The 27,918-nt window shown below is 35.9% G+C and overlaps 1 protein-coding gene across 3 annotated transcripts; it reads left to right on the top strand.

The window, feature by feature from the left end:
- The first annotated feature begins 46 nt into the window (after positions 1–46).
- On the top strand, positions 47–27,879 carry LOC103501711 (tRNA ligase 1). Of its 3 annotated transcripts, XM_008465390.3 has the most exons (28): positions 47–478; positions 618–735; positions 874–1,344; positions 8,092–8,142; positions 9,159–9,241; positions 9,593–9,692; positions 10,005–10,083; positions 10,532–10,655; positions 11,275–11,381; positions 11,722–11,853; positions 11,941–12,005; positions 12,315–12,467; positions 12,760–12,920; positions 13,041–13,072; positions 15,327–15,496; positions 16,031–16,110; positions 17,049–17,114; positions 17,222–17,511; positions 19,340–19,447; positions 20,453–20,550; positions 22,753–22,813; positions 23,752–23,828; positions 23,933–24,004; positions 24,088–24,164; positions 24,667–24,747; positions 25,210–25,312; positions 25,870–26,028; positions 27,228–27,879. In XM_008465390.3, exons 2-28 carry the CDS (start codon positions 706–708, stop codon positions 27,618–27,620), a joined length of 3,423 nt encoding a protein of 1,140 aa, XP_008463612.2. In that variant the 5' UTR covers positions 47–478; positions 618–705; the 3' UTR covers positions 27,621–27,879. The 3 variants fall into 3 exon arrangements, with proteins under 3 accessions (XP_008463612.2, XP_008463605.2, XP_008463621.2); XM_008465383.3 differs by lacking the exon at positions 618–735 and having other exon boundaries at positions 48–478; XM_008465399.3 differs by lacking the exons at positions 47–478; positions 618–735 and having other exon boundaries at positions 1,179–1,344; positions 8,097–8,142.
- Positions 27,880–27,918: the final 39 nt, after the last annotated feature.

Genomic DNA, 27,918 nt, shown 5'->3' with positions numbered 1-27,918 from the left:
AAATATTAATTATAATCTTTTCAAACAAAATTTTCATCAACAAATCCTCGTCGTCAGTCGTGGATGTTTGATGTGCAGCCGCGCGCGATTGGAGAAGGGAAGAATCGAAAACAAAATGCTTTCTTTTTTCAATTTTGGGGCTAGTTGGACTTTTCACATGGTTATTTGTCCCAAGACACACACCAAGCTTTAGCGCAAGCCGGGTGGTGGAAGGAGCTCTCACTTCTCGGCCGTCTTCGTTTTTCTCTCTCTATAACGATATTCATATAGCGATTACACTTGAATGTCGGCGTTGCAGAGAATTTTCTATGCTAAAATTCTTCCTCACCCTCCTTTTTCTTCGTCTTACAAGGTCTTCCCCTTCATTTGCCACCCTCTTTCCCACTTTATCTTACCACGCTCTCTCACTCTCGCACCTTTAACTTCCTCCCCTTTTCTCCTTTCTTGTGATTCTCGATTCGTCATGCCTTACAATCAGGTACCCATTGTTTTGTTTGATGAATTTGGCTGTAAATTTACGTGCCTGTGATGAGATGTCCATTTTTGTATCTGGGTATCTCAATTTGTTTTCATTAATGGTTTTGATGTTCGTAACTTTCTCGTTTTGAATTCGGCAGTCTGTTCTCTGTTGATGTTGAGGATGGACGGGGTTTGATTTTGTCATTTCTTATCTATTTTCAACGTTTCGTGATTAATGTTTTTACAATGCTAGCACGTAAAAAGGATGCGGCGATGGTAATTCGTGTTTTTTATTATACGCTTACTGTATATGAAACACTTCAATTCTATTGCTTATGTCTCAAGGCATCGATAACATGTAATTAGAATTTTATCTTCGGGATTATCTATGTTGAGTTTGATCTTTATTTGCAGCGAAGGGGTGGCCGTGGAGAACAGAAGTGGAAAGAGAAGGCAAAGGTTGACAAAAGTCCTACAGAGTCAGAGGCTGCAGTGGAAGTTGTTACTAATGCACTCGGAAAATTGAGGGTCACTGAAAGTGATCAATCTCACGTTCTTACTTCTAGTGCACAGTTTGGAAATGCCCAGCTGACAAATCAGGCCATCCCTGGACTTGCTCATAGAGCAATTTGGAAACCAAAAGCGTATGGAACAACCAGTGGGGCTGCAGTGATTGAAGGTGAAAAAGCACCAACCAATGGAACGTCAACTGAAAACAAAGGGAGTAATGCGGGACTGGCAGTACAGGGTGGCGCCGTTGGCTTGAGTCAATTATTCAAGAGCAATCAGATTGAAAAATTTATTGTGGATAACTCCACTTACACACAGGCGCAAATAAGAGCAACGTTCTACCCAAAATTTGAGAATGAGAAGTCGGATCAGGAGGTATTTCTTTATTCTCTGTGTTTCATTTTGAAGTTACACTTGGACTCTTGATTTGCTTCATTGCACTGAATTTTTTACTTAGCTTGACATTATTCTACCTCCAAGATGTTTTTCCCATTCACAATGTCATTGGCTTGTTTGGGTATGTGTTTCTAGGTGCATGCTTGCAGTTGTGTACTTGTTTGTGAATCTCTTGACTATCACCTTTGGGTCATTGGGCAAATTTTGCTGCAGCTTTTGGGTCAATGGTGTTTCTTTAAAATACAGGTTCCCAAGGCTTTTTAATATCTCCCCACTAACAAATGTGGCTGTTAGCTCTTGTTGGGATTTATCAACATCTTCATGGAGTTTCTCTCTCAGACGAGCATTGAAAGATGACATGGTTGTTTTTTCAGTCTCTTTCTTCTTGCCTCTCTAAAATCTCACTATATTCGTGTGACGATGCCCAAATTTGGTCCCTTGAATCATCCGTTTTTTTATTGATTAAGTCTCTAAAAAATTTTTCCTTCCTCTTCTTCTTTGATGCCCAATCGTCTGTTCAAATCATTATGGAAGTTGAAAAGCCCCAAGAAAATTAATCTTATTGTTTGGATATTGCTTAATGGAAGTCTTAATTCAAATGAAGTTTCGCAGAGGAAGAATAGGTATCTATGGACTAGGCCTTCAGTATGTGTAATATGTTTCATGGACAAGAATCTCTCATTTCTTTGGTTGGAGTTCATCCTATTGTCTTGAACCTCGGTGTTTTGGGGGGACTTCAACTTTTTCTGGCAGGCCTAAGTTTGCTACAACCTTGGGAGTTCAGCACTAGGTTTGCTTGTCTTAGTATTATCACCGAAGGTGCAAGTCTTTTGGATATTGCTATATTGTTGCAAGCCTTGTAGTATTCCTTTTTGGGCAGTTTGTTTGGAAAACTTATGCTTCATTCCCCTGCTTCTAAGCATTGGTCTTTGGATTTCTCCCCCTATGTGCCTTGAGTTTGGCCCACAGTGTAGACAGAAGATTTTTCGAGGCATTCCATTTCGATGGATGGATGTTTTGGGTTCTCCTTATCTTCTACACTCGTCCTGGCATTCTTCATCAAAGCTTTATGCTAATTCTTATATTCAAGACATTTGATTGTATTTGAACATTTTTATTCTCTCCATTTAAGTTTTTTAGTCTCTATTATCTTATTTCTCTTTTATGCTTTTGGGTATCGTGTATTTTTAACACTAGCCTCTTTTCATTTATCAATGAAAAGTCTTGTTTCCTTCAAATAAAAAAGGATGAGGAATGTCTCAACCACATCTTCTTTCGAGTATTCATATTCTCAAAAGTGTTGGACGCTTTTATTTGATCTCTTCAATATTAGTTTGGTTTTCTCAAGAGTTGTTGTCTCTCTCGTCGTTCCTCACTTGTCCTAGACTTAGAGTATTCACTCCATGTTGTCTTTGTATGGTGTGATCTCTTCCTGATCCAAAGTGAGTTCGTCTTCTGAAGGAAGGAGGAGGAAACTAAAATTGGCATTCAGGTTGGATCTATTCCTTGTCACTCTCTCTCTGATCCTTTAGCCTGTACTTTCCGATCTGACTTCTTCAAGGTTGATTGTTGGATTGACGTGACTTCACAAATTGTTCGCGTATCTTCAACTATAAGGGTGGAAAATGAGGGGACCGACATGGTTATTGAAGTACTGTTAACCTTTCTTGAGAACAAGCAAAATACTTGGCTCATATCCAAGTAACATTGACTGAAGGAAAGGGAAAAACCAAAGGATCTGCTATAAATTTCCCAGTTGATGTTGTTTATCCCAAGGAAATACCTCCAGCATTGAAACTTTACTCAGTCTCTACCTAAGGGATTGAACAAGGGTGACAGCTTGACTTTTGATGTGTTAGCTGTGTTCACTCATGATTTGTGTTCATTCCTAGAGACAATCACTGGAAATAAATCAACTTATCTTCAAAAGTTCTTCCAAAGTTCTGTTGTTTGTTTTGATTCGGTCCGAATAAATCAACTTATCTTCGAAAGTTCTTCCAAAGTCCTGTTGTTTGGTTTGGTTCGGTCCATTTAAGGCAGCCTCTTCGTGCTGTCTCTCCAAATCTTTTGTTAGGCTTACAATTCAAGATATTTATTGTTGATGGATTTCTGTTTTAGAACAATCTTAAGTGTTTTATCTTTGTTTCTTGATAATTTGCTTTGAACATGTTCCTATTTTGTTATTTCTTTGATTTGTTCCTTTTTTGTTTCTTCTTGTATCTTTAAGCAGTAGTCTCTTTTCATTTTCTTAATGTAACAATTTGTATCCTTTTCTAAAAAAAGAAAAAAAGGGGGAAAAAAAACCCAATAAGATCTAATAATAAATAGTTTGGCACCTTTCCTATTTAGGTCTTCCCTGAGCTTTAGAGACTCGCCCTCTAATCCCCAATGTGGTTGGCAAGATTTTGGAGAAGTTGATGAGGGATTTCTTGTGGGAAAAGGTTGACAAGAGGAAAGGCCCACATCTCATTAATTTGGAGGTGGTGTGTGGGCTGTTGGACCTAGGATTAGGCATAGACAATGTAAGAGCGAGAAATAAGGCCTTTTTGGTTAAATGGCTTAAGCAAATCCATCATGATTATGACACGTTATGGTACAAGGTTATTATTACCAAATATAGGCTTCGCCCTGTTGAGTGCACCTTCTCACCTTCCTTGGGTTTCCATCGTCTGTTGACAATTAGGGAAACGACAATGTCATAGCTTTGTTATCTTTTCTTGTGGACTACTCCATCAACCCTTTTAGGGGTTAAATCTGCCTTTGGACTCCTTGCCCTTCGAAGGCTTCTCCTGTAGGTTCTTCGTTCGTTGTTTTGCTAGTTCTGTTCGTCAAATGACTATCTTTAAAATTCCAAAGAAATTTAAGCTTTTTGTTTGGCAGATTATGCATCAAAGAGTTAATTACCTTGGGTTTGATTTTGGCTTCAGGGTCCTCTTGTCAGGCTATTTTGATGTGTTCCTTGCATTATTATAGCATAAAGCCGATCTCTCCGACTCCTACATAAGAACTTAACTTGGAGGCCTAGCTTCTTCAAGCCCATCTAAGAATTTCTTTTTCCTAGGAGATCTTGTTTCTTAATCTGATATCGCCAAAGACCTGTTCCAAGTTTTTAGGGTGTCCGTTGGGACCATAACTTACCATAAACCAGAAACCTTCCCACTGACAACTAGACCAAGTAGACCTCCCATCATTAACTAGGAGGTTCTTTTGCATATGCCTATAAGGGTTGAATTTTGTGGTAGGTTGGTTTCTTCACAGCTTTTGGGGCTTTGGTCCGAGAGAAATAATAGAGTTTTAGTGATATGGAGAGATCTTAGGAGGAGGTTTAGCCAATCGCTAAGGTTAATGCTTCTATTTTGGATGTCAGTTAAGTTTCCAAAGAATCTTGTAATTACTTTCAAAGTCTTATTATTTTGAGTTGGAACCCCTTTTTGTATAGTTAGTTTCATGGGTTCTTTAAATAAACTATCTTGTTTACCCCTTGCTTTCCCTTTTGTAGTCCTTTAGAAAAATGGGAGCACGGTTTCTTATTTTTTTGTGGACAAATGGATGGGGAAATTCTCTTACGAACCTTTTACTTTTCTTTTGGCCTCTATTGGACCTTTGTCTTTGTGAAACGTGCATCATACCACCACAATTAATAGGCCTTTCCTTCTTGGAAAACAAAGAAGGTTAATGCGGTCATTATTGGACAATTTTAAACTTATAAGTTTTGATAAGGTGATGGAAGGCATTCATTTTCCCTCCTTCATAGACTTGTTTGGATGGGTCTTGTTTGGTTTTGTATTGCTGGTTGTAATCAATTATTTGTCTCTGTATTAGCTTTTATTGAAAAAAAAAAAAGGGAAGAACAAACACCGGTTTTACGTGGAAACCCTAGAACAAGTAGAAAAACCACAATGTTATTTTCTTATTATTTTTCTATATCTCATAAATGATACAGGGAACATTTATTTATAGGCTGTAGAAGCCAAAATAAAATAATAAAAGATAATTAGGACACTATAAAATCTCAACAAACCCTCGGGCTTTCAACGTACAATAAGCCCGCTAATTCTAACACTTCCCCTCAAGTTGGGCCGTAAATGTAAAAAAAAACTCATCCTTTCACTCTTGAAAATTAGGGTGGCCTAGATGGAAATGAGGAAATAAATGTTTCATATATTGAAAATTAGGGTGGCCTAGACGGAAATGCCACAACATACAATTTTGTTCAGGAGTAGTAAAATAAGAAGATAAAAGACTAGTCCTAGTAATGCTACTAGAAGAGATGTCATCATCAAGAAGGTAGAGTCTCTTACTATGTCGGGCAGTGCCAATCATCCTCCCCAAGCTCAAATCCTAAATAGAGATAATCAGGTAAGAATGTTGCTTTGCAGTTTAGATCATGAGTAATCTTGCTTATAGATAACAGATTATAAGAAATTTTGGCATATGCAACACATGATGTAAGGAGAGCCTTGCACAAAGAGAAATCTTCTCTTTCCTAACAATGGGGGCCAAGGAGCCGTCTGCAATCTTAATTGTTTCGTTACCAACACATGGAACATAGGACACAAACAATTAAGAGGAACCAGTCAAATGGTTTATGGCTCAAGAATCCAGAATCCATGGTTTCTTCCCATTAATACTAATAAGACTGGAGGACTAAGGAATACCTAATTGCACAATGGCACCTAGAGTATTAGGACTGGGATTGACCTGACTCTCATGTAGATCAGGTGGTTGAGAAGATCCACCAGACTGGCTCACATATACCCGTCCAGTGTTCTATTTGTCGTTGGAAGGTCGTTTTTTACCTCATGGAGGACGACCATGTAACTTCCAATATTGCTCTTTGGTATGCCATTATTTCTTACAATGATCACAGAGGAACTAGTTTCCCATTGTTCTTTTCACTGCCACTGGTAGAGGATCTCGCGCTTAAAGTAGCGGAGTCAATAGCCGAGATGGTCGAAATATTCATAGCATTTGTACGATCCTCCTTAAGACGAATTCCAGAAAAGACCTCCATCAAGGAGGAAATCGGTCTCTGGCTTAGTAGACACCCACGAACTATATCAAACTTAAAGTTAAGACCAACAAGAAATGTTATATCCTGTCAATCTCTTCAAATTTGAAGTATTGTACATAGACGAGAGGTATTTTGACGTTTGGAATACAATTTCTGGGTTGTGTCCTAAATATCTTTAGCAGTTGCAACATAGAGTAAAGGTTTACCAATTTGTGGCTCCATGCTATTGATCAATGTAGATTGAAGAAGAGAATCCTCTCCCTTCCAGTACCATTCCTGAGGGTCTCCAGGCAGAGGACGAAGTATTTCCCCTGTCAGAAAACCGAATTTATGCCGCCCTTCAAGAACCATTTTCACTGATTGAGATTAGAAGAAATAGTCATTGTTGTTCAATTTTTCCGCTGAAAAATACCTTGTAGACTGTGTCTCTGTATTAGTCACATAAGGAGAGGAACGAGGTTATTGGATTCTCATAATATACCGGTAAAGATGCATGAAGACAATGACCAAGAGTGTTGGATGTTGCCTCTAATGTAGCCTCAATTGCCGCAATCTGCTGTTGAAGCCTTTCTATTTGCTGGTGAGCTATATACTTAAAAGAAGAAGAGGTTGACGCGTTCCTATTGGAATGTGTCAAAGACTCTCCAACTTCAAATGTTGAGTAGATTTGAGGATGCCCAACCTCGGGTTGATTGCTAGGGTTTGGAACAGAGTCAGTGGATGGCAAGGCATATAGGTTGGATTGCAGAAGCGGCGGTGGCTCGACGGAGGTAGATGGCAGAACATAAAGCGGCGTGTGGGAGGCATTAACGGCTGTGGATGAAGCCAAGGGTGGCAGGGATGGGTTGGTTGGCGCCTTCTAAACGAGATGGGCAGGTTCGGAGGTCTCCGGCGATAGCAACATGTGCAGCTTTGGCGGCACATAGAGGCGCGCACGATGGAGAAAACAATGGGTTCAGGGTGGCCAGCGTTGTCTGAAGACTTCGAAACCATTCATCCATAGCAGCACCAATACGAGCATCGACGGTGGCATTGATGGCGGTTGTCTACTCTGTTTGGTTTCTAGCAAGTGTTTTACCTTCTAAGGTTTCATCGACACCTTGCTCTGGTACCATATTGAAAAAAGAAAAGAGAAGAACAAACATTGGTTTTACGTGGAAACCTTAGAACAGGGAGAAAAACCATGATGCTATTTTCTTATTATTTTTCTATATCTCATAATGATAAAGGGAACATTTATTTATAGGCTGTAGAAGCCAAAATAAAATAATAAAAGATAATTAGGACACTATAAAATCTCAACAAACCCTCGGGCTTTCAATGTACAACAAGCCTGCTAATTCTAACGGCTTTCAATTTTTGTACTGTCTAAACTTTTGTATGGTTTGGTTCTAGCTAGGTTTTGATCCCTAGAGGTGCCAGCTAGCTTTTTGTATTTGAGATGATGAGAGTGCTAAGGGGATGTTAACCTAGTTGAGATGTCCGTGTATACTCATTGATTCCTAGGATTCATATTTTGTCCCTTCATTGTATTATTATTTAATATTTTTACTATATATTGTCTCAATTCATTATCTCAAGAAAGAGACTCGTTTCCTTTTTTCTTTTCCTAAGGTGATTAGAATTAATTTATTGTTTTTTTTATGAGATTGATATTTATTTCATCATCAATTATTTGGGGTTTTTTTAATGTGTATATGATTTCATGTCAGATTAGAACCAGGATGATAGAGATGGTATCAAAAGGCTTGGCTACGTTGGAGGTATGGAGAATTACCTGAAACTTTTGTCAAGAATGCGGTAATGCTTATGGTGCTTAATATTTCATTTATGATGGAGTTACTATGCAGTATTTAATGCCATTCACTCTCCATTATAAATTTTAAACTTTCGATCTAAGAAGCACGGACACTTCAGTTTAGATAGCGTGTCTGTGTTCGTGTTGGACACTTGAACACTCTGACACTTGGTGAACACCTATTGGACGATTGCTAGTGCAACAAATGTATTAGACATGCATAGAACACTCGTTGAGTAGACTAAAAAGACACATATATGACAATAATAATAACTTTTGAGCATGGAATACATCAAATTAAGTCTTTTAAGCATATAAATGCAACAATTCATTAACTATGAATTTTCTTTTACTATAAAAATGATATATATATTTCAAAAATGATCATTTTAATAAACGTGTCCTTGCCGTGTCAAGTCCTAGATTTTTAAAATATGATCTGTCGCCGTGCCCATGTCGTGTCGTATTCGTGTCTTGTATCCGTGTCCGTGCTTCTTAGCTTTCAACGATAGCATTTTAGTTTCAAAGTAGGTCCTTGCCGTGTCTTGTATCGTGTCTTGAACAATTTGGACGTCGATTCAATTTGGGTGTTCTTTTGGTAACTACTCATTTTTTCTAATTTTTATGCTTCTACGGCAAAAGTGGGTCCATACTACTACCTTTCTTGTACAAGATTTGTTACAACCGTGTCCTGAGTTCTAAAAAAGTACTTGTAAGTCTAATATATGGTTTTCTTCTAGGTTGGAAGGATCACGTTTACTATTTCATGATAAATTCATATCTTTCTGTGAAAGATTTCATAGATTATGTAACAAACTAGTAGGTAAAATGGTTTTTGTGGCATAAACTGCACCCCCCACCCCACCTCACCCCAGTTCTTGGCTTCTGGTTATTGTCTCTAATGGTAAAAGTATATTGATTGCATTATGAATTCAATAAGTTATGAAGTTATTAGGTTATTCAACTTGGAAATTTCTACAGGTTTCACTAAAGCACTCAGGGTCATTGTTTATGTACGCTGGCCATGAAGGTGGAGCATATGCAAAAAACAGCTTCGGGAATATGTATGCTGCTGATATATGCCTTTTCTTTTTAATTCTTTTGAAGGTGTATTGTATGCTGATTTGCCTAAATCCATTTTGATAAAGCCAGTACGGAATTGAATTTGAAGTGGTAGTCATCTTTTTGGTATTTTTTCTTGAATAAAGATATTTACAAATGGTCATTGCATGTAACTGTTCTGCTCGTCTCCTACTACCTTCAATATCATTTGCTATCATTGTTATTTCATTTGTATTTTTTTGTATCAAAAGAGGAGGATGCCATAAATTCAGACTTCTTTTTGAAACTTGTTACTGTTTGCATTCTATTTCACAATGTTTTCAAAGCTTTTCTGAATAAGATTTTGCTTTCAGCTACACTGCTGTTGGTGTCTTTGTTCTGGGAAGGATGTTTCGAGAGGCTTGGGGAGCTGAAGCAGCAAAAAAGCAGGCAGAATTCAATGATTTCCTTCAGGTATTATTAACATTAGAAAAAATACTGATTTTGTTATCTAAAGTTTTTAGCCTTGATCCTTGCATCTTTTTATTGCCTTCTTTCTTGCTGATTGATGCTCCATTTTTGTTTATATTGCAAGTTTTATGTTTGGTTCTTTTTGTTGTGGCTATTTTTTGTTTACGTTCTTTTGTTTCTTCCATTTTTCTCTATTAAAGGATGGGTGCCCATGAAAAATAAAATGCTATTAGAGTTTTGAACATGTTTATATTTGTTTTGTCATTTCACATCTCCTGGCAGTACTCAAACCATCTTGTTACCTTCTTCTTTTAGAGTAACCGCATGTGCATATCAATGGAGTTGGTAACTGCTGTTTTGGGAGATCATGGCCAGCGACCACGAGAGGATTATGGTATATCAATTTGAATGTTTAATTTTTTTGTTTCCTTTTCAAAGAACTTTTGAACTATTAATTTATTACTCTTTCGTCTTAAATTCAGAAGGAGCTCCAAAATATTTATATATTCAACTTGTACTAATTGTTATTGGATTTACTTAAGAGGCAGTGCCAGAAGGAATTGTATGGGCAATCTTTCATCTGATACGGTGGAATTCTCACTGAAGATTTTTTCCCTTAATTCTGTTTAGTTATCTTTTGTATGACTGTAGATCTGAAACTGGAGAGCGTCCCTTTTTTTTCTATATATTGTCAATCATTAGGCTGTTCTATTTGATTTTTGAGTTTTTATATATAATATTTCTCTTAACATTCTTCCTGCCCTCCAATCAAACTTATGCTTACTCTTTTCAACATTAGTCAGTTATATTTCCATTGAAGTTATTATTTTCATATCGTGCAGTGGTAGTTACAGCAGTTACAGAATTGGGCAAGGGAAAGCCAAAGTTCTATTCAACTGCAGAAATAATAGCTTTTTGTAGAAACTGGCGCTTACCAACTAATCATGTTTGGTTATTTTCAAGCAGGTGATGACCCGTAACTTCATTTAATATACTTGGTATGACCAATTTTTTCCGAGTCTCTACAACTCATTCACATTTTTTTCTTTTATATATATAGATGTCATGTAAGTTCTAACTTTTGCACGACATGGAAAATTAAATTAAGGATTCTGTTTCAAGAAAGGTGATGATATCTTACGGTTGCTGAACTTGTAAAACCTTCCATGGTTCTCAGATTTTTGACATTGAAATGCTACATTAACCTGTGCTTCATCCTTTTTTTGTGTCACAAAATAATGACTGAAGATATTTTAAGATCGTGTCTTACTTGGCAGCAGTGAATTGTCTGAGGGTTATTTTATTCATCATTAACATTTAGCGCTTTATTAAATGTGTGTGTATCATCCAGAATTCCACGTTTTTCTTGCATGCAGCTACGTCTCTGCTTTTGTTTAATTTTTGTGCAGATTTGATTTTGATTATATGACTTGAGTGCTCAAGTGATTTCTCTTTTAAACTCGGATGGTTTACTTTGAAAAAATTATGTATCGTACTTTTTTTCAAAATGTTGTAGTGTCAACATACGTTAATGTTAAACAAGTATCTTCTGGCTCTTGATCCTTTTCTTTTCTAACTTCCGAAGGAAGTCGGTGACATCTTTTTTTGCTGCATTTGATGCCCTATGTGAAGAAGGAACCGCGACTTCAGTATGTAAGGCTCTTGACGAAGTTGCAGAAATATCTGTACCAGGTATAGTTTTTGTTAGTTTCTAGTCAGGTACAGTTGTTAGCTGATGTTCTCCTTTTTCCAATTGGTATTCCTATATACCCTGTTTTCTTTTGAGACCTTTTGTCAAAGTTAAAGTCCCATCCCATTGAACAAATCCGTTCAATGAATTAGTCTCTTTGGTTTACCCCTGTTCTACTATTCTATGACTTGCAGCCATGGACGTTAACAACTTGTTCCTACTTTCTTGCGTGTTCCTTATAAAGTATAATCTTCTTATTTTGTGGACTCTTCAGTGTTTACTCACTTTGTGTTAAATCAGTTGAGAAATTGATGATGATTGTCACCTGGAATTGATGTGCAGGATCAAAAGATCATATAAAAGTGCAGGGTGAAATTCTTGAGGGTCTTGTAGCCCGTATGGTGAGCCATGAGAGTTCAAAACACATGCAGAAAGTATTGGAAGAATTTCCTGCTGTGCCGGACAACGAAGGAGGTATGGTTTTGCTACCGTTGTTTTTATTTTTCGATGCTTTTCCGTTGGCAACCTTCATTTATTGTTTTATACCCTGTTTTGTCTTAGGTGGACTTGATTTAGGACCAAGCCTGAGGGAAATTTGTGCTGCAAATAGGTCGGATGAGAAACAGGTAACAAAAATTCCTTGGCATGAAATACAATGGTTTGGTTTGTTGATTTTTCACTTTGTGTCTTATTGGAACAGAAATGGAATGATTTTCATTGAAATGGATCAAAATTGGCACCATTTTAAGAACTTTAGTCTTTCTTATTTAGTTTCCAATTGGAAATCTCTTTGTAATCACCTTTAGGTGCTCGGGGTCTTCCTCTATTTCATTTATTCAATGAAATGTTTCTTATCTAAAAAAATTGGAATGATTTTCACCTGTTAGCTATCATTTTTTTACTCTTTTCTTTGCTTCTGTAAAATACAACTGCAGCAAATAAAAGCACTTCTTCAAAACGTTGGTACCGCCTTTTGCCCTGACCATTCTGACTGGTACGGTGATTCCCACTCAAGAAATGCAGACAGATCTGTTTTATCAAAATTCTTACAAGTGAACCCGGCTGATTTTTCGACCTCCAAATTACAGGTTAGTTGTCGCTTCATGTTAGGAAAATGAATTTTTATCTGTATTCGTGTTTTCTCTTAATACAAGTGTTGCTTTATCTACTCCAGATCATTTCAGAACTGTTTACCCCATCACTTTCTCATGTGTTGGTTATTTTGAAATTCCTTTTGATGATTTTTTTGGTGGAAATGAAACATCATTCCCTCTTCCTCTGTTTTTATAAATTATTCATTTGGACTTGCTACGTTTTTTATTAGCATCTTTCAGCTCTCCTCCAAATGAATTGATCATGAAGTACATCTAATCTGTTCAGGAAATGATTCGTCTAATGAGAGAAAGACGTCTTCCAGCTGCCTTCAAATGCTATCATAATTTCCACAAAGTTGCTTCCATATCAAATGACAACCTTTTCTATAAAATGGTCATTCATGTTCACAGCGACTCTGCTTTTCGGCGATATCAAAAAGAAATGAGGTACTGCTCGGGACTTGCTCTCTGTTTTTATTTCCAGTGTTCAAAATATATGTTTCTGTTGGTATTTGAGCCACTGTCATGATTTTGTTAATTGTGCCAAATGTGATGAACATGTTTCAGGCACAAGCCAGGTTTGTGGCCACTATATCGAGGTAATAGCCAACCTTTAATGCGAATTCTGTTCTCTTTAGATTTCAACTACTCTGATTCAAAATATATTAGGCATTCTCTTCACACCTTTGTAGATGATGATCATGATCCCTAAATCTAATGTTTTACTCTGGTTTGTTATCTTTATTATTAGTTGATATTGTGCTTTAGCAGGGGAAAAATTGAACCCAAACGAAAATTTCATTAATGGTAGAAACATTTCTAGTAAGATCAAGAAGAGAAAGCCTACCAGTGGTGGGCAAAAGAAAAGTAAGAAACGTAGAGCAATTTATATAGGGCTAAGTTATAAGTGTAGTCTTTTGAAATTTTAGGGTTATGTGCCTTGTATACTTATAACTTCTTGAACTTTGAAAAATTCTACTAAGATTTAAAATTTTCAATCAATCAAATTTTGCATCAATCAGTAATAGGTCTCTATCAGACTTGGAATTGTACAAGTCACAAATCTATTAAAAACAAAATCGAATGGTTATGGTTTGTGAACTTTGTGTCTAAGAAGTCCATGAGTTTTCAAAAATTTCAAATATGTCAGAGACAAGTTTGACAAAATTACAAAATTTGTTAAAGTCCATAGATCTAATAGACACCTTTAAACCTCTTGAACTTTAGAGACCTATTCAGTCCAACTTCAAAGGCTTAGAGAACTATTTGACACAATCTTGAAAGCTTAGATTTCGCTCGATTTTTGATTTGGTAACATGAATTTGAAAACAAGGGACCTAATGGAAAACAAAGTTGTATATCATGTTTCCAATAATGGATGTATTCAGTAGCAAATTCAAAATTGTATTCCAATTTGAACAATTGTTCAAAATGTGTTTCAAAATATATTTATAGACCATAAAAATACTTTACTTTCCTACTATATTAAATTAAATCTCAAACATTATTTATTAATTTAATGAATACGTGTTTTTTAGTTATCAATTATGTAGGATCAATAATTTACAAAATCATATGATTTATATTACATTATACATATTTTATTTTAACAAAAGTAGAACAAGTTTATATTAATAAAGAGGCTCGTATCCCTTTAAAAAAAATGAAACACTTCATTTAATTTTTATTTTCAATTCTTTCATAAATATCATTGCAAGACTAGTCAACATAAATAGAGGATAGAGAACACTATCCAGGATTTAAATTTAATCAAATCAGCACAATTCGAGCTGGGAGTTTGTCTTCAAATTTTCTATGATTTACTCCACACCATAGTTATGGAGGAGTAGTTTTACTTGTGTTTATCTTAATCATCTTTGCTTTAAGAGGAAGAATAGGAAAGCAAGGGATGTGACCTCTCTTGTGGTCTTGCTTGAGGGGGTCGTCTTTAGACAAGGGAGAAAGGATGTCAGGGTGTCGATTCCCAATCCCAATGAGGAATTCTCATGTAACTCTTTTTTTTGTAGCCTTCTTGATACTTCTCCCTCAAGTGAGTTTCTGCTCTCTAGAGGATTAAGATTCCTAAAAAAGTTAAGTTCTTTGCCTAGCAAGTTTTACATGGAATAATTTACACTTTGGATCAGCTTGTGAGGGAAATATATCCTTGTTAGTTGGTCCGCCTTGCTGCATTCTCGGTTGGAAGGCAGAGGAAAACTTGAAGCACATTCTTTGGAGTTGTGAGTTCGTGAGAACTGTTTAGAATTACTTTTTTCAGGCGTTTGGTCGCTTGTCATAGGGAAACATGGATAAGGAGATAGGACTTTTGAGACAAGTTTCTTAGTACATGAGGAGTTTGATAATGTACATGTGAGTGGAGTCTATAGCTGGACTGATTTTTGGTGGAAGAAGTAATAGAATAAATTTTTTCTAGTTTTGACTTCTTTATGGATTTGGTTATTTCTACTGCGTAGTACTGGTGCAGAAATTAGAACCCTTTTAAGCTTTCAAGTCCCTCTTATCTTGTCTCTCACTGGCATCTTTTTCTGTAATCACCTTTGGGTGTTTGGGCTCTGCCCCTTATTTCATTCTATCGAAGAAAATTTTCTGTTTTATAAAAAAGTAATAGGAATCAAGTCTTTCCCAATTTCCTCTTTCCTCATTTGCACTTCGTGAACTCTTCAAGTTAGCTTCAATATTGTAACATCTTCATCCTCTTTAGTAAAAAATTGTTTCTTTAAGAAGAAATAAAATGAAAATAAAAAAGAAAGAGAAAAGAAGATATGCTGTATCGAGATCTTTGATTGCTCTGAACTGTATATAAGTCTTTTTACTCACAGTTTCATGTGTTCCCAGGCTTTTTTGTTGACATCAATTTATTCAAAGAAAATAAGGACAAGGCTGCTGGATTAGTGAAAAGTAAAAGCAATTTGATGGACACTGAAGGCAATGGGACCTTAGGAAGAGATGGATTTGCCGATGAAGATTCCAATCTGATGATAAAACTGAAATTTCTTACGTATAAGGTAATTTTGCTTTAATTTGTATAATTTAAGTTATCTTAAAAGTATAAGAAGGAAGTAGTTTACCCCATACAAGGGGAGGACTTTCTTGTAGGCTTTTTTTCTTTTATTCCTTCCATGTTCGTTTCATATTGGGCAAGTTTTGTTGTTCACAATATGGCTCCCCTCCCCTTTCGAAAAAACAATTTCGGTTCAATAGATATTGGTCATTTATGTGCCCTCTTTTTGGGGGTGTAAACGTCACAAGCCTTCCATTTTTTAGTTTTTAAAACCCTAATTGATTGATTTAGTGATCCTAATTTTTAGATGTGTATAGTGTCACGCTCTTTGATTTAATCAAGAATCATTAGGTCTAAAATCTGAGATATTAAATCAACAAGCTTCAGAGCATCGCATGTTGGGGTTAGGTTGGAATTAGGTGAATGTGGAGACTGAATTGAACATGAATTGTTTAGGTGTACGTGTACTTTTTTTTTTTTTTTTTTGTGATTGCTATTAATAATTAAATAGTCTGAACTATTTATATTTCTTTCTTAGCTGCGGACTTTTTTGATTCGTAACGGCTTATCAATTCTCTTCAAAGAAGGTCCAGTTGCATACAAGGCCTATTACTTGAGGTATGATCAATTGATTTGATGAGGATAGGCATTCCATACACTTATATTTAGAAAATGAATCTATAGTTGAGGGAGGGAATTGTAAACTGTTGAAAATAAGGGGCCAGTTAAACGTTCATAGCCTCAAGGGTATTTTTGTAGTTTATTGTACTCTTGTTCTATTTCCTTGTTTGTTAGGGCTTATTGTAGTGTATATTTATTCTTCCCCCTTGTAAATTTTGGATTAATTAGGAAATAATAAGAAAGGCTTCTATCGTGGTTTTTTCTCCTCATATTAGGGTTTTCCACATATACATTGTGTTTTGTCTTCTTTCTTTTCAGTATGGTATCAGAGAGTGGTGATGAAACCCTAGTCGCCATTAGCGAAAACCAAGAACCGGTGCAAGATAACTTTACTTCTGCACCAGTCTTGCTTCAAGCTTTCGCAAAATTGAATCTGTTGGTCATAATTCACAGCCTTTCACAAATTTGATCTTAAATATCAAACCCTCCAACTTCAAATTCTTATAATCTTTATTAGTCTAGTTCACGACAAGGACTTCATCCATAATTTTTCTCCATACCACAAAGGCTCATGATATTCCTAGGGTCTATGGAGAACTTCCCTAAATCATTCAGGCCAAGTGATGTTATAAAGGATAATGGGGCTAATAGGTCTAAAATCTTTGACCTAATCTTGGGGATGAGGCAAACAAAACTTCCATTCATGGACTAATTGATGACCCTCCTCTTGTAGAACTTTTTCCAATTCTTTCTTTAAGTTTTTGTGCTGATATTTGAGAAATTTGAATTGAAATTAATAGTAAGAGTTTAGAAGTGTTGAAAAGGACTTGGAATTTCTTTAGTGCATTACGGTATTTTGTCTAAACATTCATTATTATATTAGTATTACTGTTGAGCGTGTGTTCTCTTCTGTATACTTTATTTTAATAATGTAGGCAAATGAAGCTGTGGGGTACATCAGCCGGAAAACAAAGGGAGCTCAGCAAGATGCTTGACGAATGGTAAGTATACAATTATTTGTTCTTGAGCTGCTTTCTTGTTCCACTAGAATTGTAGGTACTTCACAGGAAAAAATAATGAAGTTGATGATATACTTTTAACTTGATAGGGCTGTATACATAAGGAGGAAGTATGGAAATAAACAACTGTCGTCGGCTACCTATCTTAGTGAAGCCGAACCTTTTCTTGAACAATATGCTAAACGCAGTCCTCAGAATCAGGCTCTTATCGGATCTGCTGGAAATTTAGTTAGAGCAGAAGATTTCTTGGCCATTGTCGAGGAAGGAATGGACGAAGAGGGTGATCTTCAGAAGGAGCAGGAAGCAGCACCATCAAGTCCAATGCTCTCTGGGAAGGATGCTGTCCCAAAAGCAGAGGGTCTAATTGTGTTTTTTCCAGGTTATTATTTGGCTAATTGGCTAGGCTTTGTTTTTTTCCAATGTTTTGAAGATTTTTGTGGTTGATTTTTTTCATTTCTAAATTTCTTAAGCTAGGTAATATCTTGGTGGAGGAACTTCATATTTCCATAATATACACAATATGCATTTGTGTGTTAGATGATATAATATTAGGTTTACCTTCACCTATTAGCTTAAGCTTTTGGGTCAATTGGTGATTTAAGAGTATGCATTTTTTCCATGCTAAGATAAGGTTGCCTGAACTTAGTTCTTCTTGTATCCACGTTCATTTGCATTTCGACCCTTTTTCAAGAATTTGGACTTTTCCAAATTTCATAAAAAAATGAATAAGGGGCTATAGAATAGTTACGAAAGTTCTTCGAAACCAAAGCCCAAAGAGACACGTGAAATCTAGTCAACAACCAAATCTCATTATGACTACTATGACTCCTCTCTACCCCTAGACACTATCATTCCTCTCACCCCATATTCCAAATAATAGAGCATACCCCAGCACGCCATAAAAATCCACCTTTTTCATTGAAAGGCGGATGGAGAAGGAACTCCTCAATCGTCGCTCTAACGCTCTTCAAGCCAACAAAGCTAACGCCAAACTCCCGAAGGAAGGAGCACCACATTGACCTCGCAAAATGGAAATCCCAAAAAAGGTGATCAAGATCTTCGTCCGCCATTTGACACAACAAACAACAAAAAGGCTCGACAAACGAAGTCCTCCCGACAAGTCTCTAGACCGTGTTAACCCAACCAAGCAAGACCTGCTCGATAAACCTAACTTTCTTTGGAACCTTAGTCCTCCAAACCACATTAAAGACCAACTCCTTAGGGGGAGCGGGATCCACCAACAGCCCAAACAAAGATTTACAAAAAAATCCCCCGCTAGGATTATGAATCCAAACACGAGAATCTTTCCTCCCCTCTCTAACAGAGAGCCCCTCGGAAAGAAGAGAGGCCACATCCGTCGTTTCCGTATTGGTCAAGTTATGATAAAACCCGAATGAAAAAGTTACAGAATTCTCAAATCTCACCAAAAGCTCTGAGATAGTACAGTTTTTGGACAAGAAAAGATGATACAAGTGTGGATAAACAGAACAAAGAAAATCCTCTCAGAAAAAGGTGTCCTTACCATCCCCCACAAAACAAGAGACAAATCGAGACTAAGTAGGGAGCTCGATTGGAATATCCTTCCAAGGATTTCAGAAAGTGCCTTTAACCCCTCTCGTAATCCACTCAAAAGGATGGGAACCATGCTTGCTCAGGATGATCCTATGCCAAAGAGAATCGGGCTCAAGATGTGGACTTTTTTTAAGCATATAACAGTTGTACGGGTATGCTGTCTAGTACTTTTAATTTGTGGTAAAAGAATTAAGAGAACTATTCTACCCCATTTGACGTTTCTGCAATATTTAATCTCTTCATATGAAGACATTAAAGTACAGGTTGAATGCAGTTTGAACAAAACGAATACATTTATTGTTGGTTGTCATTTTCCCACATCCTCCAATTATAAAGCTACAGTTCAGTTGTTACACTGTATCCCATTGAGGTTTACAAATAAATTTATTGTTTTAATGTGAAAATCCCTTTTATTGCATTTTGACTCTTACAAGATGCTGTTGTTTTGGATCTTGACGTGGCTCTCAGATGCATTACACATTTTGGCATTCAGTTAACTTTTGCTTGGTATGGTATATGAAATACATAGATCTTCCCTAATGTATATGCATCATTTTTTATGGTTTTATCAAATTTTCTGGTTATAGATTTTTTATAGTTCACTTCTATATGCTGCTTTGTACCTCAATTTACAGGAATCCCAGGCTGTGCAAAGTCTGCTCTTTGCAGAGAGATACTGAATGCTCCAGGAGCACTTGGAGATGATCGACCAGTCAATACTCTAATGGGTGATCTGATTAAAGGTATTACTTGACTCTTCACAGATTCTAAGCTAGCAATTTCCGATGTTCCCCCAACACACACACACACAACCAAAAAAAGAAAGAGGTAAAGGAAGGAAGAAGAACTGTCACCAAGAGTAAGACCTAACTTTGACTATCAAATTTACTTTAATCCCAAATAGGTTGTTACTCTTTTGGCATTAATTGTCTTCACAGAGCCTTTCTTTCTATTTGAAAATGCTCTGCTTAATTGTAAGTATAATTCTTTCTACTGGTTAACTCCAGAAAGCATGAAGGCTTAATTAGTAAGAAGCATTGAAACGCTAAATCAAGGGTTTGATAGATTTCTACAGTAGGGTTTGTATTTATCTTTCAGTTCGATAGATTTTTTTATTTCTTTGAATGAAATGATCTAGTGAGGTACAGAAGGACTCAATTGAAGGGTGTAAAAAAGTTTCTCAATTTGTAACAAGGGAAGTTCAGTTGTTAAAAGGCTGTAAATGTTCACACCAGTTCAAAATGAAGTTAAAATTTAATTTAATTTAATTTAATTTTTTATAAAGCTTCTTAGCTTTTAGAAGTTTGACTTTTTTTTTTTTTTAAATTGTCAAGAGAAAAATGTATAGCCTACAGGTTCCAGGATTGGGTTTTTGGGCCTTCTCAAGGTGTTTAATTTGTATTTCATTCTAACTTCCTAATTTCTTTGGTCATTCTAAGCTTGCTTTATCTTCTTGAAGCTAGTGGGAATATGGATGTATTGCAGTTTTTTTTTGAAGAGGAAATGATTCTCAATATCATTAATGTTTAAAAATAGAGAGACGATATGGATCTGGATGTATTGCATTTTTTTTTTTCTTTTTAAGAGAATATGGATGTATTGCATTGAAAATACGGATAGGCGCTTTTGGATTTGGAAGAATGTAATTCAGGAGATTGCATTTTTCTAACGCCCAAAATGCTTGATTGAGAGTGTTAGAAATAATTTTGAACAATTTAACTTGTTTCTTATATATTTAACATGTACAGGAAGATATTGGCAGAAGGTTGCTGATGAGCGTAGGAAAAAGCCATACTCCATAATGCTTGCAGACAAAAATGCACCAAATGAAGAAGTGTGGAGACAAGTAATGTTCCTGTTCTTTACTCTAAATAGTAAATTGATTCAGTGAACAAAGCAGGAGGAATATAAAATGAAGTGTCTCATGTTAGGCTCTTAGCATTTTATCTCTATCTCCATTACCAACTTTTTATTTGAAAATGAGACTTCAGATTTTTTTTTTAAACGGAGATAAGCCTCTTAAATTATTATTAATAAAAGAGCCTTAAACTCAAAGTACAAGAGTATTATACTAAGAACAAGAGAAAAGAGAAAATTCAGTCTACAGCTACAACAAAAGCTAAAAACCAAATTCCAAATAGAAGAGATGAAACTAAACAAAACCATATCCGAAGAAATCTAAATACAAAGCATAATGCAAAATCCTCTCATAAAGAACTAGTTTGAAACTAAAAACTTGCAAGAAGATGCAACCGGCTGTCTCAAAACTGCCTAGCTAAATTAACCAGAATCCAAAGGAAGCTTGAAAAAGTCTTCCACTATTTAGCATCGGCGTGAAGAATTTACTTTCCACCTATATGAAGGGAAATCCAAGAAAGCTTGAAGTTGGTCTAACATTGAGGAGAAATACATGAAACAGCTGAAGAATCAAATTAGAATAATTTCGTAGTCAGCAACTATTGATTTTAAATAGTCTAGTATTTCGCAAGACCGGGGACAAGAACAAGCAACAGAAGGAAAATTTGTGGATCTTGGCTCTTCCTCACATTGGAACAGGACATTGAGTCTATTTCTAGAAGCTCAAAATGTTTCTGACTTTCAAGTTCGATTGACCTATCCAAATGCTCCAATTTCTCTCTACTAACGCTGAAAGGGGATTCGAAAGAAGGCTCACACTTCTTGTTGGATTGAATGAGAGGGGTTTTACTGGGAGGGCCCTTCAAAAATTTTACCTCGGAGTTAGGCAAAGAGAACTCAAAGTACTTAAACTGGATAAAGTGGGGATGATGAGAAAATGACTTAGAAGAACGGGTTGGGGCTTGAATTTGGATGCAACTAAATTCCAATAATTCAGGATTAACCTCTACAAACAGCTTGGAGCTGTTGGAATAAGCTAATGAGAGAGAAAGAGCACTATTTTCCTCGAACGAAACAGGTACTTGATCATCTAAATTTTGGGCTTTTAAGGAACGTTTAGCCATAATCTTCTTTGATTTTTTCTTCCAGATAAAATACTTCGGAAATGGCTTGAGGTAACGTGGGAAGATCTTAGCAAAATTCTTTCTTTTCATATTTCAATTGGAACCTGACTTTGATGAGGCAAAAAGAGAATTTCCAGAAGAAAGATGTCCTGAGTCCTTAGAATGTTCTAGTTGATACTCAGGTTCCTTCTTTATATGTGGCCGACCATAAGAATTTTCTAGTCATGTAACTTGTGGGGATAGCATTGCTTTTAATGTTGGAGAATTTCTTTTGGTTCTTTTCTTGTCATCCTAATCCTTCCGTCCCTTGCAATTTCTTTTCAGTTTTACATGAGCATTGTTTCATTCAGAAGAAACTTATTAAAGCTGTTATCAAACTTGGTAGTTGATATACCTAATTATGACCCAATTTATTCATATAACATCTTCGGTGCATGTAACTGGACCATTTCTTCATTAGCATAATGCATTTCCAAATTATTTATTGTCCATTCTGGTGCTATGCTCAAACATTACACTATTGATGTTATACCCTATTTCATATTTACAGCTTGTGAATGAACCTGTTAAGGCCACTTTGATCACATCTTCAACCTGAAGGACCTTAGTCCTTGCAATCAAATCTGCACCTTGGAATAGGAAAATTGAATCTATTTCAGAATTTTATTGATAGGCCACTTTTGTTATAACTTAAATATCACATTTTCGTAAAGGAATTTTAAAAAGCTATCCAATTGATTGAATTTAGCATATGTTACAACTTAGTTAACTTTTTTGATTTTGACATTTCAATATATTTGTTGCTTTACTTTCTTATAGAATTGATTGTTTAAACACAAGATATGTCAATCACGATCAAATGTCTTATTTTCTGCTATATTTTGTATTCCTTTAAAAAAAGATCAGCATTTTCTAGTAGTACGTTATTATTGCTTCAATTTTCAAAAAGAGCCCCATCTATCTTTTTGATGGGAGAGGCCAAAAGGTCGTGTTAGTTTCTAAGGATGTTCTGTTTTTGGACTTTATTTCTTTTGAACTACTTATCGGGAACTGCTAAATTTGTGCAGATTGAAGATATGTGTCGTAGCACAAGAGCCTCTGCAGTTCCAGTCATACCTGATTCTGAAGGTTATTGTCATTTGGATGCTTATAACGTTCAGTTCCTTGTTTAATGATATGTGGGGACAAGTTTTCTTTTAATTGTTTGAAACTTGCTTTATTGACAGCAAGTTTGTGGACCATACTAATACTGTTATATACTGATGGCTTTTCTCATTCACCAATGGAATCAACAATTTCCTTCTAAAAAACTTTATGCGGATGGCTTTGATAAAAGCTGATTTTAAACCTGGATGGAATTCAGGCATTTGAACTTGAACTTGTGAGGAGAATTGAGAAACGATTCACATGAATCATAAATAAATTGATGGTTCTGGTAATAATTTAATAAGTTTCCAGCCTCTTAGACAGTTCTGCAATGGTTTTTTGAGGACTTCCTACTAAATTTTGTAAACGTCTGAAGTATAAAAATGAACTAAAATAAAAATATGCTGTGGTATAATGGAAATTCTTTTTTCTGGAATAGGAAACGGGGGGAAGTAGATCTTGGAGAGAGAAACCAGATAATAAAGGAAAAAAATTAAAGAAAATTAGTGATGCCTTAAAGGTTGGCTTTTTCTTGTAACACATGCTCAGACACATATAAACCGTGAAGAGAAAGGAAAGAGAAGATACCTGAGGGCCGCTATACTAAATTATGCTCATGTAATAAAAGGAAATTATGGACAGCATGAGTGATGTGAATATAAAGGAAAGTCAAGAAAATCAGGAACAACTCTGGAAGAAAACAATTGTCTCTAAGCCTCAGCTTCCAACTCATTGTCTCTTCCAATAGTGTTTTTTTCATGGCATTAGGGAGGTTATGTTCAAAATTCTGTAGTGAATGGTGTTGTTAAAAGAGGATTGCGCCTAATGACATCATAATATGTGTTTGCTGGAAACTGTTGTTTTGGTTACTTACCATCCACAGTCACAATAATTCTCATTTATGGTCACTGAATGTGCAGGAACTGATTCTAACCCCTTCTCTCTTGACGCTCTGGCTGTCTTCATGTTCCGTGTGCTGCAAAGAGTTAACCATCCAGTATGCACTCTATGTTGATATTTCAAACTGTAGAAGTGCCTCTTTCATCATTGATTAGATTACTCTATTTCTAATGATTTTGATAATGATCTGTAATTTTGAAGGGAAATCTCGACAAGGCATCCCCAAATGCAGGTTATGTCCTACTAATGTTTTATCACCTTTATGACGGCAAGGTGTGAACACTTCTCGTTGCTTCTTATCATTCCAGGGCTCACTTTTAGTATCTTGATTATTTTTCTCAAATGGTAATTTTCAGAGTCGCAGAGAGTTTGAAGGTGAACTTATTGATCGTTTTGGATCTTTGGTTAAGATGCCATTGCTGAAACCTGATAGGTAAAAGAACTAATCCTTAGCAATGGTCTTGTTTCTCATTATTTCTTTCCTATATGTTAGAATCTCTTTGAAGTTTCACCCTTGTCTTAATGATGAATACTTATTGTGATTATTTTTTTCCTTTTCCATTATTAAAATCCTTCTTAAGTTTTCTTTCTTTGGTTGTCTTCTCATTTCCAATTATTGTTTTTAAAAACAAATTAAAATTAAAGAACAGGGAAACAAAATATATACCATGAAGAGCCAACCTATTTTCTAGAAATTTCATAAGATCAAAATGTAATCATATTTTTTACATGTGGTCTTTTCACGAAAACGTTTCCACCCTGAGCCATTTTGCTTTAATGATCTCTCTTAAATCAGTGTAACTAGCATCTTTATTTTATCGATTTAAAGTTTATATGACAAATTGCACTGTTTTTAGTTTTCTTTTTCCAATGCAAAATATTGAGATGGTTTTTGCAGTTTGTACATCTGATATTTTGTTGTTCTTGGACTGCAGGAATCCTTTACCTGATGATTTGAAGTCTATCTTAGAGGAAGGAATAAGTCTGTATAAGCTCCATACTAGTAGACATGGAAGGTTGGTGGCTTGTTCAAGTATTCATGGATATTATTGTTATTGTTTAACTGTTAGGCCGCCAGTAATATACCAATATCAGAGGAAGAATGGTAAGGGTAAGACCAAGTAAATGAGGGAGAGACAAGTCTGTTACGTGAGGAGGAGGGATGGGTGAATGTTATATCTGGGGACCATTTAGTTGTCAACTCTGAGAGGGCGAGAGGAGTATGGAAAAGTTCGGCTGTAGTTTTCATTCTTATTCTTTTGGTTTTCAAGAAGTTTCTTGCAGAGAGTCGTTTGTAGGCTGTTAGTTTTTTAAATTCTTAGTGCTATTTTCATTTTTGATATATCAATACATTGTAAGGAGATACCTTACATCAACTTTGTTGACTGGGAGGTTCTAGCATAGGACTATCAATAGATAATCTGCAATGTGTTCTCTTGTCAGCCGCCTCTTATGCATTTGTCTGGAATTTTTTGCAGGGTGGACTCCACCAAAGGTTCCTACGCGAAAGAATGGGCTAAATGGGAAAAGCAATTGCGAGAAACTTTGTTTAGCAACACTGAGTATCTCAATGCTATTCAGGTGCATTTTACTTCTATTTAGAAGATCAATTTTTTTTTTCATTTTTTTAAAAGGAAACGAGTCTCTTTTATTAATATTAATAATGAAACAAAAGCTCAAAGTACAAGAGGATTATACAATGAGCATAAGAATCTAGAGATCAGTAGATGCACGCACCCGGACATCTCAACTAGGTTGTCCATTCTTCAAACTCACTTTAGTTTGTATCAAACATTTGTTAAGCTTTAAAAAACTTCTATTTTATTTTATATTTTTGAGTTAAACTATTGTTTGATAACCTTAAATTTCAGCTAAATTTCAAACACCACAAAATTTGAACTTTGGGAGTTAATTTCCTTTATTGTATAGTTTGATTTTTCTCTTATCATTTCTTTTACTAAGATTTCACCAACTATTCATAATACTAACAATAAAACAATGCTCATCTTTTAAAAATTGAAATGCTGAAGTACAATGGGTGTCATGGACCTAAAGGTGCAAGTTTTGGCAACGCTAGTTGCCATGTTAACCATTTTTTGATCTAGACCTTAATTAAATAATCGATATTAATTATTCAGGTTCCATTTGAGTCTGCTGTTCAAGATGTGTTGGAGCAACTAAAGAAGATTTCGGAAGGTGACTATAAAAGCCCTATTACAGAGAGGAGGAAGTCTGGGGCCATAGTATTTGCTGCTGTCAGTCTTCCTGTTCAGGAGATCCAAAATGTTCTTGGCACTGTAAGTGGATATGTGTACGAGCCACTCTGGTTCCCACCACCAGCTGGCCCATGGATGTTTTTTCAACATGAATGCTAATTAATTTATTTTTTTTAAAACTATCACGGAGACCCAAAGCTAAAACTAGCTCATAGGTTATGGTATAGTTAGTCTTTTATAAATACTCACTCTTAATACTCCCTTTCACTCATTTGGAATTGGTCCATGACCTAATGAGTGATTATGAACACAAGACTTCTCTTCTATAATACGTTGTTAAACTTCAACTAAATCAAAAAACTTAAGCTGATGGGATATAGTATATTTAATTTTCTATACTTCCTTCTCTGTTAAGTTTGCTAAACTAGCTTCTAAAGTATCCTCCCGTTTTTCTAACTGACTGCTGCACGTTAATTGAAGTATCTCGCACAGTTGCATAGTCTATTACTGAAACAGAGTGGATAAAGATAATGTGGGAGGAAAAAGAATAATCATCATAGAAAAATACACTGAAAATTTTGTTGTTAAAACTTGATATATCCCTAGACTTCAACTAATAAGAGTGGGAAAGAAGCCCCTAAACCAAGAGAGCTGCATGTATATCTCGAATTTGCAAGCAAAGAAGTAAAACATGATCAAAAGACTGCAGTAGCCTTCCAGAAAACATGATCGAAAAAAGATTCAAAATGTTGAACGTTGTTGTTGAAGACCCCCTTGTTGCGTTCAAGCCAAAGCTGCCAAATAGTAGCTCTAACCATGCCAGAGAGTTCCTCTTCTATCTTTGAAAGGATGATATAAGCGTAGTAGACAAGAAGAGGGTGATGTCCATAGGGAAGATAACAGACCAATTGAAAGCTTGCATAATGTGGTCCCAACATGTTTTTGCGTAGGAGCAGAAGACGAAAAGATGACTTTGGGTTTCTGAGTTTTGTTGACAGAGGAAACACCAGCCGGGGGATATGCCTAGACTTTTTTACTGCTGAAAGTTTTGTTTTCTGGCATTGGAAAGACATCAGGGGGTTAAGTCATAGGAAATTTGCTAATATCTATCATTATCGCTTTTCTTTCAGTTTTATTTATCATCTTCTCCGATATCATGCGATTAAGCTCATGGAAGAAAACCATTTAACTTTGTGTCCATTATTTATATGTAGTTTCATCATATGCATAAGACTAGTCCCACTATGTGAATCCTTACATTTTCTACCATTATTGTACAGTTGGGCAAGAAAAATTCTCGTATTGAAGCATTCCTTAAAGAACACTACAAGGACTATAAACTTAAAGGAGCTCATGTCACACTTGCACACAAGAGAAGTCATGGCGTTAAAGGTGTAGCTGACTACGGCATCTTTGAAAACAAAGAAGTTCCAGTTGAGCTGACAGCCCTACTTTTCTCAGATAAAATGGCTGGCTTCGAAGCTCGCCTTGGCAGCATTGAGAATGAAAGAGTGATTTCGAAAAATGAGTGGCCACATGTGACATTATGGACTAGAGAAGGGGTTGCAGCAAAAGAAGCTAATGCCTTACCACAGTTAGTATCAGAGGGCAAAGCAACTCTAGTTGAAATCAATCCTCCCATTATCATTTCAGGCATAGTGAAATTCTTTTAGCCTTTTCCCTCTCTGTTCATTTCTCTGCATTTTCTGGTTGATAGGATAGAGATAAAATGGATAGGAAATGTCCAAGGCATTATTAAATTTTGCTCGCTAAGGTTTTCAGATGCAGGTAATAAATTTTGTAGAATGTCTACGGCAAAATTTTGTACATATAAGCCACTTTTATCTACCTCAAAACAGGTTGAACCTTGTCTATATGATTGAGTTGGAAATTTTGTCCATTTGATAATATAGAATTTATTTTCTTTTATTATATATATTTTTTTTTGCTGGGTCTTAACAATTATGGGGT

Source organism: Cucumis melo, chromosome 12 (genome assembly GCF_025177605.1).
Source record: "Cucumis melo cultivar AY chromosome 12, USDA_Cmelo_AY_1.0, whole genome shotgun sequence".
In the NCBI taxonomy this organism is placed as follows: Eukaryota; Viridiplantae; Streptophyta; class Magnoliopsida; order Cucurbitales; family Cucurbitaceae; genus Cucumis; species Cucumis melo.
The sequence above is the reverse complement of the archived record's forward strand: the minus strand, read 5'-3'. Positions and strand labels throughout refer to the sequence as shown.

Excerpts from the sequence above, each read along its gene's own strand:
- LOC103501711 (XM_008465383.3), top strand. The coding sequence starts at position 284 with ATGTCGGCGTTGCAGAGAATTTTCTATGCTAAAATTCTTCCTCACCCT. Across the intron at positions 12,921-13,040 it reads CGATATCAAAAAGAAATGAG|GCACAAGCCAGGTTTGTGGC; the intron begins GTACTGCTCGGG and ends AACATGTTTCAG. Across the intron at positions 13,073-15,326 it reads TTTGTGGCCACTATATCGAG|GCTTTTTTGTTGACATCAAT; the intron begins GTAATAGCCAAC and ends ATGTGTTCCCAG.